This window comes from Plectropomus leopardus, chromosome 18 (genome assembly GCF_026936395.1).
Source record: "Plectropomus leopardus strain MGB_pleo_1.0 chromosome 18, ASM2693639v1, whole genome shotgun sequence".
In the NCBI taxonomy this organism is placed as follows: domain Eukaryota; kingdom Metazoa; phylum Chordata; class Actinopteri; order Perciformes; family Serranidae; genus Plectropomus; species Plectropomus leopardus.
Window position 1 is genome coordinate 5,176,771 of NC_142193.1, and position 21,808 is coordinate 5,198,578.

The 21,808-nt window shown below is 37.7% G+C and overlaps 1 protein-coding gene across 5 annotated transcripts in view; it reads right to left on the minus strand.

The window, feature by feature from the left end:
• The window catches only part of LOC121956378 (uncharacterized), a 30,205-nt gene that overhangs the window by 3,912 nt on the left and 4,485 nt on the right, over positions 1-21,808 (minus strand). For 2 of the 5 annotated variants that reach the window (XM_088069059.1, XM_042504557.2), the window contains exons 2-4: positions 9,997-10,576; positions 6,707-6,806; positions 4,184-4,256 (exon numbers count right to left, since the gene is read on the minus strand). In XM_088069059.1, coding sequence (XP_087925185.1) covers positions 4,223-4,256; positions 6,707-6,806; positions 9,997-10,576 — 714 coding nt within the window. In that variant the 3' untranslated portion in view covers positions 4,184-4,222. Of the gene's footprint in view, positions 1-4,183; positions 4,257-4,306; positions 6,562-6,706; positions 6,807-9,996; positions 10,577-21,808 lie in introns of those variants that run through there. The other 3 variants (XM_088069057.1, XM_042504559.2, XM_042504558.2) reach the window with 2 other exon arrangements.

Genomic DNA, 21,808 nt, shown 5'->3' on the forward strand with positions numbered 1-21,808 from the left:
TTGAATGGAAAATTTGTACATAAAAAGCAATTAAAAAACATCACTCTGCTGTCATTTTGTTACTCTTAAAACATACTTGCTGTTGGAAATTTAACATTTATAACTTAAACTGCTAGGTGACAGCTTTGTCTGCTCCTTTAATTAATTAATAATAATTAACTGTTTTTTTTAATTATAAAACAGGCTGTAGTTTTACAAAGAGCCAAATGTTTTTATGTATTTAATGGATTGAGGCTGACACATAAGAAGCAAGCATCTGATTTATCTAAACTCCACTGTGACTGACAGCCAGAGCAGCAAGGAAATAAATTTGTTATTCAGATACACGTTCCCTAAAATGCTGACAGGTAATGATCATGTGTGAATCTCATCACTTCACAGCTGAAGCTGAAAAACATAACTAGGTGTTGCTTTGCATGAGCTTGAGCAGCACTCACCGTCAGCTGTGGTGTTAGCAGGCAGCATGCAGGGTTAGCAGGTGAAGCTGTGACCGAGACCAGAGGAAATAAGTGAAGAAGAAGAAGCGAGCGTCCCCAGTGACAGGAAACCAGCACCAGAACCACAGAGATGGAGGCAGACACTGCAGCGTGCTGTTGTGCATTAAACACGCAGGTGATCGGTCTTATTTTGGCTGAATGTTGGGTGTGTGTGTGTTATGTCTTCTCACATAATTGTGAGCAAAGATGACGCTGAGCACAGGTGTGATCAGTCGGAGCAAACACCTGCATCTGTGCTGCAAACAGCTCTTTGCAATCAGATTAGAAGGTCAATACAAATAATAATGACCTTTAAATCATCTGACAAGGTGTTTTCAGGATGTTTGCCGACATGCTGTATTTACACAACTCAAATGTCAAATAGAACATATTTTGTAATTGTCATGTTGAGTCATGTCTTTTCTTAATAAAAATAACTAAATAATAATGTAAAAATAAATATCATAATATAGAAATTAAATATAATAATGTGTTTAAATATATATACACATATATAAACAAATTTCTATTATAGTTATGATTTATGACTGACTTTGCAGTTTTTTCTTTTATTTTTCTCTTACTCTGCTTATTGTGACTGAAATACACCAAAATACTAAACAAATAGTCAAAAAAAACAACCTTTGTCTATTTTGTATATTTGTAATTCTATATCTTTAAGCACCTTACATACTCATCATATTATACATATTTTATGTTGGTTTTTTTTTTGTTTGTTTGATTTTAGATTTCTACATGCTGGTTTGAAGAACAATGCACATATTTTTATTTTATATTTTCACTAATGCACATACTTTATTTTATATTTTTATCCAATTCATGTCAACCGTATCAACTTACTTGTTTACATTTCTTTTATATTCTAACAAATTTTAAAAAATGACTAACTTCTGCATTTTTTAAAAAATGTTCTCTTACTCTTCTTATTGTGACTGTTATGCACCCAGTTATCAAATAAATAATAAAAAAAACTGTTGTATATTTGTAATATTTGTAATCCAAAATTGTACACACTGTACATACTCATATATTATATAGACATATATCATGTATTATTATTTTTTTTAAATCTCTACATGCTGGTGTGAAATTGAAGAATAAGCACATATTTGTCCTTTTTTTTTTTTTTTTTTACTAATGCACATTATAATATAATGCACACTATATTTTCATTTTATATATTTACTATATTTTATGTTTTTACTTTAATTTACTTCTATAATTCCCTATGCTTGTAACCGTATGGAATCACAATTTCGCCCACCTGGGATCAATAAATCAGGGTATTTCTGATTTTGATTTATTCCAAATGTTTGATTTCCACATGTATTGTCTATATTTGTCCTATAGGGGGTGCTCATGTGCAACAACACGACTCCCTGAGATACAAGGGAGCAGAGTCTGATCAACTATTACCAGCTGAACATAGTAAACATTTGAAAAAACTCTTAAACTTAAAACAGTTAAAACTGATTCATAAAGTCTTGTTTTCATCTCATGTTGTATCAGAGTAAAAACCTTTCTCTTTTGTGACTTTTACTTTGAAAAATGTAAATTTACAATAATATTTACAATAATATATTATATATGATAATATAATTTTTTTTGCAACCCTGAAGAAGATGAGGAAGAGTTTTCTGCAAAGTATAAAGCAGACTAAAGAACTAATGAATGTGACTTTGTGGTGAACACACAGAGTCTCTATTATGCATGAACAAACTTTTGGAATGAGGCTGGTATTAAGTTTAGCAACTGGTTCCTAAAATCTGAGCTGCACTGATATAAAAGTCCACACCCATCCTAATAAACTGGAAAATATGTGGCACCAGTATCACATTACACTCCTCAGACAGTGGTGGAGGAAGTATTCAGATCTTTCAGATAAGTTAAAGTACTTATACCACAATACTCTATAACAGGTAGAAGTCCTACACTGAGAATAACACTCACTAAGAATGTGCACATTTAATAAGAAAAAGGTACTTAAAGTATCACAAGTAAAAAAAATTCCCCTGCTATTTTACTGTACATACTTTATCATTTGATTATCATTACTCATGCATTTATGTAAAAGCAGGATTAAATAAAAGCCACTTTGTTTCCATGAAGTATTCTCACTGGTCCCAGTACTGCGATGGAGAGTGTGTCCTTTGTGTTTCCTCTAAGAGCCGGCTGAAGCTTCCTATAGGATCCTTTGTGTTTCCTGTATGGATGACTTAATCCCCTCTGAGAACACATGACCCACATTGGCCAACCTTCCCAGTGTCTTTATAGTGGTTTCTATGCTCTCTGGGAAGGACACACTGGGTATACTGGTGTCTGTCCTTTCTAAGGAAGACATAGTGTATAAACTGGTTTCTAATGGGAGATTTAAGCTTCAGGGTGAGGTGACAAGACTGAGGCCTCACCGGTTTGATGATACTGGTGTGTTCTCTGTTAACTGGGATCAAAGAGGAGGTGAACTGGACTGCAATATGCTGTAGTACTGCTGGTGTAAGACATGAACCATATGACCCAGTTAAAAGCAGCAGAGTCAGAAGGGGCTTCAGGAGGACTGGAGGAGGAGGAGGGGGAGGAGGTCAGCATCACAGGGAGGATGGATGGACTAATGAGTAGGATAGACTGATACTTGATTCGTTTTTCAGATTTATCAGTAACAGTAACCTAAATCAGTTAATACATGCTGCAACATGTGAATGTTCTGCTCTAATTATTTGTGTAGTGTTTCCAGGAATAGTTCTATATTTTGGTAAATTTGAGGAGATCAATATCAACCTCATGTTTGTGTTTTAATGTTGGCAGAATGGGAAGAACATGAAGATCTCCCAACACCAGTATTATATTGATTCTACAAATATGTAACTGTATGTAGTATATTTCTTGTACATATAACTTTTACTTTTTTATTTCTCGCTTTAGGGCTACTTCTTTCTAATTTGTGTCATTTTATTGTTTCTATTCTATTCTCATTTCAATATTTGAATATTTACTTAAACACACTCTGTTTGTAACCATTTTTAAAACTAAGCTTAAGATGATTCCACAGCTTTTAATAATATTTTTTGTGGTATTTTTATTTTTTCAATTAATTTTCAAACGTATCTGTACTATTATCAAACCTTATTTTATTCTTCATTTTTCTTCTTCTTTTATTCTAATTATAATTGTATAATTATATACTATCTTATTATTATTACTACTGAGGGAGTTTTGTTCAAGAGATCAAACTCATGTTTGTATGTTAATGACTGCAGAAGCCATTTTTAAAACCAAGCTTAAGACTATCCTCTTTTCTGCAGCTTTTTAGGTTTTTTTTCCTGGTAGCTTTACCATTTTTAATTAGTTTTTAAACTTGTCTGTAGTGTTATCAAACCAATCTGTCTTGTAATTTTTCTGATTTTATTCTTCATATTTTCTTTTACTATTATTATCACTATTGAATGAGAAGAAAATCAAATTGGCTCATTGTTGAGTCCAAGTAAATGTTTGTGCCAAATTTGAAAAAACTCCATTGAGCTGTTCTTGAAATATTGCGCTCACGAGAATGACCTTTATTATAATTTTATATCAGGAATTATATTAGGAATTCTGCACAGCATTAGTCTATCCGTACTCGTGAGGTGTTGTTGGGGTTGATATTGGGGGGAGGACTATTGGGAGGTTATTTGATAGAAATATGACCTTACCACATCCTTCCTAACACACTGTGTGTCTGCTGAGGTTGATTATAGAGAGGTAAAATCAGATGTAAGCTCTATCCTGAAAAGATAAAGGTGGAGGCAGTCAAAAGCTCTGCTGACTCACACAGAGGAAATACACAAAACAGTTATTGTAGCACAAAATGTAAATTATCCACAAAAACTGGGGTGTCATGCTCAGATATCAGGAGTGGGTGGGATGGCAAGACATGGATAAACTGAAGTTATCCATTGATCTACCACTGATAAGGTACCTGACTTCTGATATTAATCAATACTGTTTTTAACAGTAACAGTAATTAAATAATTAAACAATAATTAAAGATATATAATCACACTGTTCAACAAAACCATGTTTAAAGTTCATCTATGTATAAAGTGTATACTGTGATCCATATATTTTGTATCCAATTCAGTGTTCAACCTAATACCTCCCCTTTTGTTCCTAAATTATAGCATTGAGTGATGGCCCCGAAGAGACGTTTTTGTAGAATGTTATGATGTCACAGTTAAGTTGACCTTTTGGATACAAAATGTCAGCACTTCATCATCATATCCTATTACACATTTGTGTGAAATTCTGTCAGGATTGGCGCATAAATTCCTGAGTTATGGCCAAGAACATGTTTTATGAAGTCATGGTGACCTTGACAGTTGATCTTTCACCACCAGATTCTAATCTGTTCATTCATGAGTCTAAATGGATGTTTGTGCCAAATTTAAAGAATCTCCCTCACGGCCGTCTTGAGATATCAATACGAGAATAAGATGGACACAAGGTTATAGTTACTTGACGTTTAACCAACAAATCCGAATTAGTTGATCCCTGCCTCAAAATGGATGTTTGTGCCAAATATGAAGAAATTCAATGTGTTTTTGTGATAGTGCATTCACAAGAATGCAATGGGTGTGGTTAGTGACCTTGACCTTTGACCACCACAATTTAATTTTTTCATCCTTAAATCCAAGTTGACATTTGTGCCAAATTTGACAAAATAAAAAAAAATCCTTATCTTTGAGATATCATGTTCACAAGACTGAAACAAATGCAAGGTGACAGGATTTGACCTTTGAACATCATAAATCTAATCGGTCATCCTTGTGTCCAAGTGGACATATGTGCTTGTGCTTGTCTTTGCCTCAAACAAATCCCACATTAAAGAAGCCATTGTGATTAACCCAAAAAAGTCCAAAGCAAAGCTGCAACCAGATGCATCTGGCAGAGCAATAAAACATGAACTAGCAGATTTGTTGGGTTACTAGGCAAAAAGATTTCACCGTGTCTCAGTCGTGTAAAAAGACCTTACACCAATGACATGGCACCTGAGCGACTCCATGTGCTAAGGAAGGCTGCAAGATGTGGTTTAGAATTTCCAAAAAAACAAATATGTGCATGCTGATGGTGCCCTTAAGAACTGGACCGAGCGCCGGATACCTGACAGTTTTCACTGCTCAGTGACGCGAACACATTTTGATCAGTGTTGTGATCAGTACTGAGCTCTGAGCCTTGGTGTTGGAGCTTCAACAGCTAACCTCATACTGAGTGCTGAGAATATCGTTCATATGAGGACAGAGTTTACAGAGACTGAGTGAGGGAGGCTGGAATGAGGAAGTTGGACGGCATTCAGAATTAAAATATTTATTCATCTGTGAAGTCATTTGGCCCTGAGACTCGACTCAGACTCAACAGAAGAACAAAGACACGTTCTCTCCTCTGCTTCTCTGTAAAACTCACAGAAACACAATAAAGCCAGGGAGAACATTTTTAAGGGCTTCTGGGGTTTTTAATAAAAACGAGCCTCCAATCAGATGAGCTGAGTGCGTTCACTCCCTAAATCTGTAAATACTCTTTCCTTTAACTTGGCTGAGACACCTTCAGGCTTCAGTCTCAACTAACAGACAGAGAACATACGTAACAGAGGATTATATAACACCTCTATTCACTCATGGTCCCTGGTGGCCTCAGGATGTGTTGACTAGAGACATGAACCTGCTCTCTGTCAAAATCTACAAGAAAAAACTGAATATTGACGAGGACATGTGTCCTAGTGAGAATACTCTGGAGATATGATGAGAAAACAAAGATTTAAACTACAAAACTTCTACTGTGACAAGACTACAAGTATGGAGTCACATTCACAACTCCACAATTATGGGCTGATTATTATTTTGATAAATCAAAGCATATTCGTGAGAGCTAATGCTAGGTATGCTAACTACGTTGTGGGGTTAAAAACTTGAAGTAAAAGTGACAAAAATTCATACAGTTGCTCAGCTGGAAATGACAGAGCAGAACACCCTTCACCTCCCATCACTCTGCAGGACTGAAGCTTTAGCTGCTCCCTCTTACACCTGCTGGCCTTTTTCTATTTATGCAGGCAACAAACAAAGGATGAAACAAAATAAAACAGACAGCAGGGGTTTGTGTTTCTGCATGCATTCAACATGTCACATGTCATGCTGTGACACCATCAGCATCATGAGGACAGGAAAGGTGAAGATTAAACTGACCTCTGCTCCTCCTCGATCTCTTCCTTCGTCATCATCGTCTCAAACTTGCTCTGTTTCTTTCCAGGAGTGAACTTCACTTGATCTTCAGCTGCAGCCTCCTCTGACACACACAGAGACACAGAGTCAGTGATGGAGTAACTGAGTACATTCATTTAGTATTTCAACCAACCTCTACTGGCGGTTATAATTATGATAGGAGACGAGGAGAAAGTCAGGCGATGTAGTATCAAGAATGACAAAGTCAACAGAGGGAGGAGGCCGCGGAGGATAGATCGGTCAAACAAACACAGGTCTTTGACTGAAGATACTGCTGTTTGTGTCCCAAAAGTCAATGTTGAGTTATTTATGTCACATTCATAACATATGTCACGTTATTTAGGTCACATATGGAACTTATTAAGGTCATGTACGTAACAAACATCACATACATAACAAATGTGCTTATTTTAATTAGGACTGTCGAACAATTATTTAAAAACAAATGTGACTAATTGCTGAATTTTCATAGTTAATTGCCATTAATCGCATTTTTAGATCACTTGTTATATTCCATTATTTAAGTTATATATAAGTTCATATTGACAATGTAAAGCAATTCTTACCAAGTTGTCTTGATTAGGAATCAAACGACAGCAAAATATTGCATGGGATTAGCATAAAGTGGGCATGTCTGTAAAGGGGAGACTCACAGGTAACCATGGAAACCATTTTCATTCATTCATTGGAGTTGCTGACCTGGTGCATATGCCAAAAAGTTTTCTAGCCTCTGGGTTGACTTCAGCAGAATGTGGATTTTTGCATTTTAAGGTGTCCTGTCGACAGTTTTACAGAAGAGTCTTTTCCAGTGGTGACCTATGTAAAAGAAAAATGCTTTTTGGGATACACAAGATTTTTTTTTCTGCAATACTGTGAATGGCCACTGGGAAAATTGGAAGCAAGGCTGAGCTGCTTTCCTGGGGTTCCGGTAGGAACAAACAACTTCTGCAGTTACATGATTTAGAGGACTTGTTGGAATGAATGGCTGGTAATACCGTGTGCACGCACAACACACACACGCACCTGTCGCTCCACCTGTTGTGTCACAGGTTGGCGGGACAGACAGCAGATTGTCAATGGGGACAGCGGCTGTTGTTCATAGCAGCCAAGTGCTTTAGCTGACTGTTCAAGATTAAGTATCATCCTCCTAAAGCAGATGGCTGCTGCACCTCTATGCACGCCAACTGATCCACTGATACAGAACACACACACACACACATACACAAGCACTGGGGAGAGGCAGGAAGTAAACAACTGGTTGTTGTGTGGCTGCAGGGAGTGAATTTCCTGTTTAATAGCGGTTTATTATTTTACTGTAAATCCAGTGATTTTTAATTTCTTTTTTTTAGGCCTAAACACATGCGATCACCTGTGTTAATAAAGCACTCAAAGAAATGATTTAGTCTTTTTTGTCAGGTAAATCGATTACATATGAAATTTCCATCAAATAGACTCCAGTGATTCTAACATAAAAATACATTATTATGTAATTAAATGAAATAAAACTGAGATAAATAAAATATGAAACTATTGCTTATGTAATTCAACTAATTTAGTTTAACTGAATTTATGTAATTGATCCTGATACATTCTATTTTTCAAATATGTTATTAAAGACAACATATTTGAAATAAATGTATTAATAGTAATTACATAAACCTTATTGAAATGTATTGGGTAAATTATTTGAGAGACATGGTATATTTACCTCAGTCTAATTTGATTTAATTACTTAAATTGCAATATTTTGGTTTATGTTAGAATAACTTGATTCAGTTGGATTGAAATATTATAAGTAGGCCTAATTGAAATAAGTAAACCTGACAAAATAAATGAAATAATTTGTTTTAAGTGAGTAATTCAAGGAAACCTGCGTGTGTTCTGAATACGTCGCCTGACAGCTCAGCGGTGTTGGCTTTTCCTGGAAATAACTTATCAGTCGAGCACAGCTGCTGAGGTCTGCCTGCTACAGGCTTCTCCAACAGTTCTGCTACAAAAATGTAAAGAAAAAGTAAAATGTAGAATAGAAAACATAAAATATAAAAAGTGCAGAAGTTAAAATATAAAAACAAATTTGAAAGATTTTATATGATAAAAACAGAAAAAATAGAATATAATATCTATAACATGTAATAAAAATAAGTAAATACAGTAATATTATGTAAAATAGAAAAATAGAATAAAAGTGAAATATAATTAGGAATAAAATTAAATAAAAAATTGGTATGTTTTCATAAAAAACAATAAAATGTACTACATATGTATACTAGGGTGTGTGCAAGTATAAATAGGTAGTAAAAGTAGTATGACGGTTATGTTTGCCACTGCATTGTTAGTGAAATAAAGTTGTGTGTACAGGGCTCTTTCTAAACTGTGTCCCTACACTGACAGAGTTGTGTTTAGCTAATGGAAGTACTTGTAGTACTTGGGAAAGGACACTGTCTGTGACTCAGCTCTGTGCCCATTGTTTGACCCACTGATGACCTAAATATTTAAATATATAAATAGTCTGAAATCATTCACTCATTCAGTGCTCCCTACTCACTATCTAGAAATAGAAATAGAATAGAATAGAATAGAAAGATAAAAAAGAAGAAGAAAAAAAAACACTTTTTGGGCTGCTAATTGTGTCACTGCTGTTGCACAATTAAAATGAGCCACATTTATGTCTGCAGGTGGACTATTGAGGCTGGGTATTGGAACTAGGTACCTTTAACCTCTTAAAATGTGAGAAGATAAGCTTAAAAAAAGGCAGTGGCAGTTAACATCCAACAAAAAGCTGTTAAATGATCCCAACAAACTCACACCATGTAATGTTAACTCTGTGATGCTAACAATTAGCCCTGTCATTGTCAATGATGTTCAGCTGGGGCAGTCTCACAACTGTCCCCAACCCTGAGCTCACTCTCCCAAAGCATACAGTTCGTGATGTGGTGAAGATGAGCGGATGCAGGATGGTATATAGTACTTGGTTAGTAACCATTGTTTAACTACTTTTCAAATGGCTCAATCACTATAGAGGACTAGATATTTAAAGGCAAAAAGCAGGAGAAAGTCACACCTGGGTGACACCTGATCCAGTTAATGAGTCCATTACTGTGACTCTGTGGCAAAGTAGGAGTACTCTGTAGATACTTGGAGTATGACATATACGGCACATCCTTAGAAAAAGTTAATATACTCAAATGTTTCCATTGTTTGCACAAATGCATTGATCAGAGGGCAACAGATAAATAAACTAACAGCAGACCTACCATTGCTCAGGACAATTTCTGGTTCTGGTTTAGGCTCAAATGACTCCTCTACAATAGGTTCAGGAGTTGGCTGGCGCTCCTCTGTAGATCCAGGGACAAGCTCCGGTAAGGACCCCTCCACAGGTTTAGGCTGCTCGACTTCTTCAGATACCAGATTGGACTCAACCACCGGCTCTGGGTCAGGCACTGCAACTGTTTCCGGGACAGGTTCGGGTTCCAATACAGGTTCTGGGACTGCAGCTGGTTCTGGTACAGGTTCTGGCTCTGAGTTTGGTTCTGGTACTGCAGCTACTTCTTTTGCTGCAACCGGTTCTGGAACAACTTCTGGTTCTGGCACAGTCTCTGGTACAGTGACTGGTTCTGGTACTTCAACTGGTTCTGGTACGGGCTCTGGTACTTTAACTGGCTCTGGAGCAACTTCTGGCTCCGGTACAGGCTCTGGTACTTTGACTGGTTCTGGAGCAACTTCTGGCTCTGGTACAGGCTCTGGTACTTTGACTGGTTCTGGAGCAACTTCTGGCTCTGGTACTTTGACTGGTTCTGGTACAGGCTCTGGTTCTTTTACTGGCTCTGGGACAGGCTGGAAAGAAAAAGAGGTTTTGAACCAGTTATTTTCTGTCAGAGATAAAGATGAAAGTTGATCTGAGCAGCTGATTTTGCTGCAACAGCACCCACCAGAGGGTTTTTGGCTGATAGGTGGGTAAACTGTCAACAACCATAAAGAGAAGTGGGCATACCCCGTGTGTATACCTTCCACTACACCAGTGATGTGAGAACTCTGACTACTCATCTCTGACCTCTGACAGACTAATGCTGCGTGGGAGTCACTGCTGTCAGTTGCAGCTCTTCGCTGAGGATCAGCCACCGCCTGCAGCTGACAGCAGGACAAATAAAACCCTCTTCAGCGTCCACCGACCTGTCCTCTCCACGACACCTGACAGCTCACATTTTCGGTATATATATCTGCCCATTTTTTTTTCAATGGCCGACCTCCCTGATGGCTCGTACAGACGCACCTGCTGTGTCTTTTGTGAAGTGCTGAGTGGGCACAGATTGACATTTGAGCAGAGGATCTGATTTCGCCATCAGCCTCTGTGGTGTTACATCTTCTGACTGAGGTTTTTGTTAAATATTTTTAAAAATAAAAATAGGAAAGAAAAGGAATACATCTTTTATCATTACTTAAAAATCACAGCAAAAATGTACATAGTTTGGCTCATAATTGTGGCATAAATCATAATTGTGGCATAAAATTAAATTTTATGCCACAATTTTTATTGAGGTAATAAATCAAGTGTCGCCCCCCTGCTAACCATTACAAAGATTGCAGGCACTTCTCCATTGGCTTCATGTACTAGACCTGGAGGTAACCACTTGGTACTAGGTCCCCTTAGTTCTTTGTTTTAGCTTCGAGGTCCCTTAAACTGGTTACTAGGTCCCTTTATCTTAGAGTTAGCTAGTCTCTTTAGCTTAGAGTTAACCTCTTGGTCCCTTTAGCTTGGAGTCAGCTTCTAAATTCCTTTAGTTTTGGGCCCTCTAGATTAGTTAGCTTCATCGCCTTTAGCTTTGGTCCCTTCTCACTAAAAGTCAGCTTCTAAGTCCCTTTAGCAATAGTTAATTTGGTTCCCTTTAACTTTGGTCCCTTTCGAGCTTAGAGTCAGCTTCTACATCCTTACCTTGTGTCCCTGTAGCTCAGAGTTAGCTTTTAGGTCCCTGTAGCTGACAGTCAGCTTTTAGGTCCCTTTATCTTAAAGTGAGCTTCTCGGTCCCCTGCCTTAGGTCCCTTTGACTTAGAGTTAGTTTGCATGTGCCTTTAGCTTCTCAGTCCTTTCAGCTTTGGTCCTTTCTATTCTGCCTCCGGGTCCCTTTAGCTTTGAGACGGCTTCAAAGTCCTTTTGTCTTATAGTAAGCTTAGTTTGCTTTAGCTTTGGTCCCTTTTGACTTTGCGATAGCTTCTACATCGCTGTGCCTTAGGTCTCTTTGGTTTAGAGTTAGCTTCTAGGCCCCTTCTAGGTCCCATTTTTTGTCCCTTCTATCTTGGATCATAATTTCCCCTTGCTTCCAGTCTTTGTGCTAAGCTAGGCTAAACACATCTTATCTCTGTAATGTTACTAGAATCACAGGGATGAAACTGACACAAACACAATGCGTTTTCCAAAATGTCAAACCAAAATGAACTTGAGTCTTTGTGTATTTGACATCAAATATTAATAAAAAAGGCAGGAACAGAAGGAGATTTTTTTTTCTCAGAAAAGAGACTGCATTGTCTGGTCCAATCAGTCAAACCCAGCCTGGACCCGGACAGACGCCACAGTTCTGCTACTGATGACTCACTACAGTGACAACTGGTGCACCAGGGGAGGCCAGACAGTGAAATGCATCAGGTCTGACTGTATTAAACCATCTGTCCTCTGCCTGGTCTGTTAATCCGACAGCCGCCCTCCCTCACACCCTCTAACTGGATTGGCATCCATTTAGTCCTTTCCTCAGCCTCTGAATTCCTGAGCTATGAAACACGAAAATAATCTCAACACCAAAGAGCCGACTCGCTTAAACAAAGTTTTCTGTGTCACGATGCTAAATGCAGGGTCATTAAATCATTTTATGAGTCAGCAGGATGATAAACTGTATTTCTAGCCAAAACCAAGGCCAAACTCGAACTGCTGGCCTTAACTGCTCTAATATCCTGTGTTAACTGGGTGAGTAAGTCCTTCATGAGATCATCATGTGAAATGTTATCCTTTTAGCCAGTGACCTTTTGATAATGAATCAAACAAGTCTCATTAGAGCAAATTATGGAAGGCCATGCCTGCCAGGAAAATGAAAAACTGTTTAAATCAAAGAAAATTAAAGTAAAACTACTAATGGCAAATTCAAATTTAAATTGTAGTAAAGAAAAAAAATCTAATACTGGTATAACATAGTAAATCGAGATTATGCGATACTTAAACAAGATTATAAAAATAAAAAATAGGATCATATAAACTAAATCAAGATCATGAGAGTAAATCAGGATTATAAAATACTAAATCAAGATTAACAGAGAGTAACTCAGGATCATAGAACATGAAATCAAGATCACAAGAGAGTAAAGCAAGACTATAAAGTACTACATTTAAGATTATGAGAGTTAATCAGGATTCTAAAATCCTAAATCAAGATTAAAAGTGAGTAAATTATTTTACTCACTTTTTTATTTTACTCACCCCACTTCTCTTTCTTCTCTTTAAATTATTAAGAGTAATTAAGGATTATAAAATACAAAATCAAAATCATAAGAGAGTAAATCAGGATTATAAAATATTAAATAATTCCGCAGAGTAATCAGGATTATAAAATACTATATCAAGATTTCCAAAGAGTAAATCTGGATTACAAAATACTGAGTCAAGATTATGACACAATGGTTTGTAATACAAAGATACCAACACAAGATTATGAGATTGCACATCAGGGCAATTACACTAAATTTAAGATTATTTAATACAAAATCAAGACATTAAAACAATAAATCAAGATCTGATGAATAAAATCAATATAAAGTAGAAAAATCACAGTATCTACCCAAATGTCAAACTGAAAGGATTGAAAAAACTATTCAAAAGTCAGATGCAATTTGAAAGGTCTGAGAGCTGTGTTGTAATTAGTCTGAGTCATGCTGGCCTTCACGACCTCTGAGAGCGTTTCCAGGTAAATATATCCCAATTGGTAACATTACACTGAGTGCTTCCCTCCTAAAAGCCATTTTAGCTCTAACAGGGTGTAGAGGACGGGCATCAGATCTCCTGGCATGGGGAGAATTTAGGGAACAACCTGAACAAACACTAAAGATGAAGCAGCTCCAGTTGGTGAAGAGCCTGAGGCCAGCCATGTGAAATCAGCAAGCTGTTCGCACAGAGCTGACAGCATTTCACTTCTATTATTGTTACTATAGTGAACAGAGGTGTGCTGCTTTACAGAAGCTTCATGGGTAACGTTGTCAGAGACTGTCCTCCTCCAAATTACGACCACATAGGTTGGTCCCACAGCAACAACTGAAGACAATTTTACATAGTGGGCAAACATGCAACATCAGGTTCCATCACGTGATGTCACTGGGCCGAATAACACTTCTTCCCATCACAGCCCCTGAAAAATGACTCGTTTCACACGATTGGGTTCGATCCATTCAATCTGATAACATTTTAAAGTATAGAAAAGCTGCACGATTTAATTCTCTTTAGTTCTCTCACCATACAGTTTATTGGAGCGCTAAATGTGTAGTAATCTTCATGGCTGGTGGAAGCAAGCCATGTGGCGGCTAAAAGAGCTTTTTTGGCTTCATGCGCAACTATGCAACTCACTATGAAATGTCCAATGCCGTATCCAGTTCTCTTTATACATCCTTGGGTTTTACAAGCAGAAACATAGAACCCCAGGAATGAGTCCTAAAACCCAGAAATCGGTTAGCATTTCAAAGCCTGGTGTGGGGGACTATGGAGCATGTGCAGAACGCCTGGGCTGGTTCAGATCCGATTGATACATGAAAGAGTAAATATACCCCGAACCACATTATCTGGGTGTGTTAGTTTGACTTTGAGAGACTGAACTTGGCATAATTTTAGTTGGACTATCATGTTTACATATGAAAGTTTAGTTTTAGTTGGACTGACACAATACTTGGACTTTTTCTAAAAACATGTAAACATACTGAGTGAATCTGAAAACAAAGCATCACCCACTGGCCAGAGCAAACACTCTCATTTTACAGCTAAACAGTACAATAAAATATGTTTCTGAGAACATTTGAGTCAATAACTAAGCAATGCAGTAACAGAATCTTGATTCATATTTGGTCAGTGCTGCATAGTTTCACAGTTTGACTGCACGAGCAGTGATTGACAGCTGCGGTAGAGACTCCTTGGCACTGATTGGTTGTTTTTTGTGAGTGGCGGTAGATTCTAGCAAATGCCGTTATAAGCATGATTGGAAGGAGAGATTTGATTTTTTTTTCACACACTATCTGTCTCATGTAATACTGTGTGGATTTAGTGTCAGTTTCAACAAACGTAACATAAATGAAACATAAACGTATTTTTATAAAAGTTACCGAAAATCTAGGGCATGAATTTAACACTTGAGGTATTTTGCTAAGGAATAAATACCAGAAGCACGCAGCAGTACAGAGGGTGATGTGATGTGACGTTGCTGTGTCAGAGAGCGTCCTTCTCTGCTCTGTTTCTCTATCTGAACACAGCCTCATTGTTCCCTCAGCTCTCTGCTTTATCTCCACTTCAGCTCTCTGACGCCGCCTCAATTTATTGAAGAGACAACAGGATCGACTCTGTTCTCTGCAGGGAAACGTCTGCAGGACTGTCTGCAGGGAAACAGGAACAGAGAAAACGGGACGCTTCGCAGATGTTGACAGGTGTTTTATTGCGTTTTTTGATGATGATGATGATAATGATGTAGGCGTTTTCAGTCAAGTCATGTGTGCTAAATTAAGGTTCTTATGCCTATTTTGCAAGTTTTGGCGGTGCCTTTTGTGGTTGGTTCGGACGACGTTGGCATGTGGCTGTAAGTCAACCATCAGGATGAGGATATCAACTCATCTGTCTGTAAACTCTGTCTACTTCTAGCTAGCTGCTGGTTAACCAGGTTATGGTTTTCAAATGTAAAAATCAGTAGACATAATAGAAAAGATGGAGAAGAATGGACATCAGCCAAACTAGCATCCCGCTAGCCGTTGTAGAGGCGTTGGAAAATAAACTGGTCGACCTTTGTACCAACAGTTTCCAACAGGATATCAGGAACTGCAATATCCTTTGATTCACCAAAACTTGGCTAAATCCTGGACAGTGCCATTCAACCAGGTGACTCTTTTCTATATGCTGATCTGCAGGCATATAGGAGCTACTGAATTACATTTCACTGGAGTTGTACCTTATATAATTCCATATGATAAATAAATTATTGACTTGATGGTTGACTTTCATTCTCTCCTTTGGATATTATTTGATAAGTCTGTCTTCCTTTTTGTTTTTAGGTTGCTTAGCAGTGTAGGCAGTTGTTACCAATACTGGAATAGCAACTTTCTCTGAGGGATTCTCTATCATTGAATAAGTTTTTTAACATCTGGAGGAATGTTCACATCCATCTGCAATTGTAAAACATTCAGTAGGAACACCCTCTCCATGAAATGATCTGTGATTGGCCAAAGTCTTCTGTCACAGGCTACATTATCTAAAGCCTAAAAACAGAGCCAAAAAAGATGCAGAAGTGGATTTTTCTCTCTGAACACTTGAACTGCATTATGCTCAGAGTTTACTATGCCACTAAAAGAAAACTGCCTACCCCAGCTCGAACATTTTCTTGTTATAGCAAAGTTGGTCTTTATTCCAGGTTTCAGCTCTATGAAGTTATTGTAGGGGGCAAAGAAAGAAGTTTTAAAGTCTTTAGATTAAGACTTAAATAAACAATTAAAACGTGTTTTGTACAGACATATTTCTGTGTTGGATTAGTTTCACCTGGGTGTGTTGAAGTTAAGATGAAATCACCTAATTTTGGGGGTAGTTTAATTAATAAAAGAGCTCAGCCTGGTTGGTTTCCGTCACATAAACAAAAGAAGAGCAATTTGTGCTCTGTGCTGTTTTTCAGGCTGTTATTACTTAAAAGAGCTGCTATTGGCTAAAGCCTTTAATTAGTTCTGAATCTTCTCTTTCTGTCACTATAAACTCTTCTCCTCTGTTTCCTAAATAAGTCCTTTATCATGGCCCAAAAGAAGACCACAGAAATGCCAGGATGTGCCCTGATGGGTGGGTCAGAGGCAGAGTTAGGACAGGGTGTGGTGGTGGTGGTGGTGGTGGTCAGAGTGAAATCACCACAGAGGAGGAATTAGTTGGGATGTTGTGATATGAAGCCATTGTTTTCTCCTGGATTTGATGCCTGGCCAAACAGCTCTGAGCTCTGAGGAGCAGAGGAGTTGTGAGCCAGGCTGGACTCGGCTGGGCTGGACCGTACCGGGCTGGGCCGGGCTTCAGAGGGAGGAGGAGAGGCAGGAACTGGGCCAGGCCGGGGGGGAAATACCAGGAGAGGTATGTCAGACAACAGCTCAATGAGTTTGTGACACACTCCTGATCACAGTCGGGTAAAAACCCAAAGAGACAAGAGGTCTGTGAACCCCACACAGGCAACACCCACTGCATACTAATCATACTGCTTACTACTGCTTAATTTTTTACACTTAGAGAAAATAATGTGGACGCTTGGTGGCTCTACAGATATATATTACAGGACATGGCAACCATTTCTAACATACTATATAAAAGCACAAACTATGTATGCTTCCATAACTGATTCTTATTCAAAGCAAACTGCGACTAATGTATACATCTATTTGTTTATATGAATGTTTGTGTGAGTATTTATGCTTATATTTTGATTTATTTTACGGTTTGCTTGCTGTATAGTTTGATTTGAATTTTATATATAGTTTGTCTTTCAGTTTCGGGGGTTGGTAAGAAAAAAAACATGCAAGCTTTTATATTTTGGTATTTCATTTTAAAAAACACTGGAGAACTATGACACATGACAAATTGGGGGGGCTGCATAAAATTCACTGAGTAAAAAATATGGTGACCATATAACACATTTTGAGAGACAAAGACATTCAAGGGTCATTATTAAAAGAGTGAGCATATGAAAAATACCAGGAAATTATAAACAACTTGTGTTACAGAGTCCAATTTTGGGATCATTGCAAATACACTTTGGAGACAATATAAAATATTTCAGATCTATAACAATGTGACTACAACATATTAGAGATATGACAAATGTATTTTCCACTGTTAAAAGTAGATTTAAACAGATATATTGTAGTTATATTTGGGCGCTCTGCAATTCTGATATCTAATTTTGGGGGGTTTATTTGATAAAAATGGCAAAAAAACCCCTGATTTTTTTTGTATGTATATTTACACTTTGACAGACTTTATGATATATAACATGACATAGAAACATGCATTTAAATAGAACTACCTCCACTTCTGTGCTGGTAAGAGGAGCAGCTGCTCAAACACCATCTTTCCTCCTTCAAACCTGCATTCATGTGTTCACACTCACATCTCCATTTATGGAGAGCTGCATCGCAACGAGCAACACTGTGGTCATTTACAAAGAATGAGGAGGGAGAGGAAACGATAAACAGTCTTGTATGACTGACTAATTCTACCATTTTATGTGTGGATGTTATGCCACTTTACTAAATAATTACAACATTAGCACATTTATTATTTGTTAAGGTGAATAACAGCCCACATCATGTAACTTTGTTAAAAATAAAAACAAAAACAAAGGTTAACGGCACTAACATGCAGCTTTGTGTCCTTCTGCCTTTTTAGGTTGCAGGGTGGGCAGAGGTAGTTGGAAGTAGAACAGCTGTAACTTTAGGAGTAGGAACAGTACAACATGCTAAGCACATAAATGTCAAGGAGCCAGATTGGGCTCCGGCTCTGATCGCAGTGATACGTTAAGCATGCAGGGCAGTAAATCTGTAAACAGGAAGCTGCCACAGCCAGGCACTGAAAACAGCCTAAACTCAGAACCACGAAAACACTGCAGGGTGGAAAAGTTTAAAGTGGACCTAATATGCTTTCCTTGTTTTCTTGTGCCTTATATATAGTGTTACTGTGAAGGATATTCATACTAAACATGTTTTTTGTTTCAAATAAAGAGTTAAATGTGTGTAAAGTAAAAACAGACAAACAAAAAAACACAGGTTTTCTACCGCTGTGAACACTGGCTACAGTATGACATCATAGTGTGTCAGATTTATTGATATGGTCATCTGCTCCAGGCACACTACTGCAAGTGTTTATATTACGAAACCTACACTGTTACATGTAGCTACATGCTAACTTTAGAGAAACATGTAATCTTGGTTGCCAATGTAATAAAATTTGAAACATATTCCTGCTGCAACAAGTCCATTACTGTTGAGAAGCTTTTACTGGTATTTTTAATGGTACAAAGTTTCATTCCCTTTGTGCACGTAAAATACTAGCATATGAGCATATGTTTAGCTACAAGAAAATGTCAGGATAACATGGAAACCTGGTTGCCAATGTTGTGAATTTCTTTCTAATTTGGGATCATATTCCTTCTGGATTATGTCCAGTTGTGTTTGGAAGCTTTTCCTTGTAAAAAATTCATGGTGAAAAGTGCTGCTGTTCGTCAGTCATTCCCCAACTGCAAGAACAATGCTAACATACATGTAGCTACATGCTAACATCAGCTAAACATGTTAACTTGGTTAGTGATGCTGTGAATTTCTCAGATTTTGGATGATACTACACTATACGATATACAATTATTACAATTATTGTCTGGCTGCAACAACAGTGCAGAGAAGCTGAGGTACAGTCAGTGTTGCCAAGTCTTTTCCAATGAAAGTAGCTAACACTAGCTCGCAAAATGATGTCATACGCTCATTTGCATATTGGTGACATCATTGCACATTTATGGAAGCATTAATACTTTGCTGAATAACATTCAACAGAAAAATCTTTAGCAAAAATTTGAAATGTTATGAGAGCGATGGTGCTTATACTACAGTGCAACACTTCCTTGTACTTCCACTGCAGAGAGCGAGAGCCTCACCTTAACCAAAGTTGCCACAATTGAACTCCCCCAGCGACTCTCGAAACAGCTGTGGACTGCGATTTCTCTGAGAAGCATGCGTGGTAATGAATCATAATATATTTCTCTCTTTATTCCTGATGGTCTGAATAAGTCAGTGAATTTGCCGCTACCTGCTTTTTAGAAATGAAACCGCCAAGAGGGTCTGAAAAGTTGCTAAATATAGCAACAAGTCACCAAACACTGGCAACACTGGATACAGAGGATCCAGAAATGCTGACCAATCAGGGCAGACTGGGCCATTTCAGGAGGGGCTCTGAAAGAGACAGGCACTAAACGAAGCGTTACAGACAGAATTTGAATACAGGTGCTCCAGCACAGACAGCATGAGGAAAATAAAGTGTATTTTGGCCATTAAAGCATGTAAACATGTCCTAGTAAAATCTTTAAACACAAGTATGAACCTGAAAATGAACATTGTCTGTCATCTTTAATGTTTGGAGAACCTTGAGTGTATTACTAGATACTTGCAGTCCAGCAGATGAAACTGATTTTAAGCTACTGTGCAGAATCTAACTTATTCTTTCATGCTAATAATGGAGGCAGATTTCCCATTAAATCCATAGTCATTATTTAAATGAGTCCTTGATCTCGGACATACATGGACAAAACAGATTTTCATTTCTTATTTCTGGCCAAATATGCTGAAATTCAAAGTGTCACTAGCAGAGTTGTATAGATATACCATACAGACTTCAGTGTTGATCTGTGTGTGACTTTCAATTGAACTTTTAAATTTAAAAAAAGTCTAATAAAACATGCAGAAATAATTGACTTTGTGTGTGACACTGTGTTGCTGCTGCTGTGCGGCTACAGGCCAACTGCTCTGACTCCCACACAGCTTCAGTCATAACAGATGAACAAGACTCTTTGTGTTTCTGCTCCACGGGGTCACAAAGACAGAGACCTCCTTTATGTGGACATTTACACAAAGAAAAATATACCATGCTGCTGCTGCTGTATGTGACAGACAGTAAGGGCAACCTCTCGGTGTTTAGGATAACGTTATCAGAGAAAGAGTAGGGCGTAACTCAAGTTTTTAGCCACAAGATTTATGTTCATGATACCTTTACAGTGCTGAGAAAAGGGCTGCTTTATACAGTATTTGGCTTAGACCAACATGACAGTTCCTTTTTACAACCCACAGTACGTTATGTGGTCCAATTGCCAGTTCTCAAGGATTTACTGCCATCACTTCTGTTTTTCATGATAATATTTTACCATAGAGTCAATAAAAAGAATCAAGCGCTAGGAAAAAAAGGATAAGCAGCAAAATAGCCAAGTAAAACAATCCATATCAGTTTAAGTGTGCGCTAAATTTAGAATACTTTCAACACTTTACCTTGCCATCCGATCGCCCATTCTAATAGGAAACTGAAGCGGTTATATTGCTCTCTTCAAAGCCCCCAGACACCTTGACAAAAATATTTATTTTACCTCACAGAACACAGGAGTTGCTGGTCTACCACTGCCTAAATCGGTCAGTTTTAGGGCTGTCAGCGTTAACGTGTTAACTGCAATGCCAACAAGGTCCATAATTAACGCGTCAATTTTTTAAAATCGCGTTAAGCGCTGGCTGCCATTACTGTCTTTAAGAGACTTTACTGGGCTGAGTTTTAAGGCTTGAGTGATGATGATATTGTATCATTTGAATCTAGAAGGTTTAAGGAATCCGGTGATATCAATCATGTCATGTCAGCTGTTTGGTGATGTACATGAACTTGTCCCCTCTCAAATAAATTTAAAAATTAAATTAAATTAATAATTCTTGTAAATATTGCTGAAGAACTACTTGCTTGGCGGTGGAACAATTATTTGTTATTAATAAACAATTGCATTTTTTGTTGAGTTTATTTTCATGTTTTCGCCCTTTCCAAACTGATGATCAGAACATTAACTTATAGCAGGGGTTGGCAACCTTGGGGAGGCACACATGCCTCCGTTTGCATGCTATAGCTTACTAATGTCACACAAGCAATAAGTATGCAAGAATTGTTTGGAATGCTCAGGTGCAAGGTTTCCCATACATTATTTATTTGTGGCTGCCCGCCATGATAACAAAATCTGCCATCACCTATTGTTTTCTATTTTTGGAGCTGCCCCTTTCATTAGGAGCTATTATTAGATTCCACAG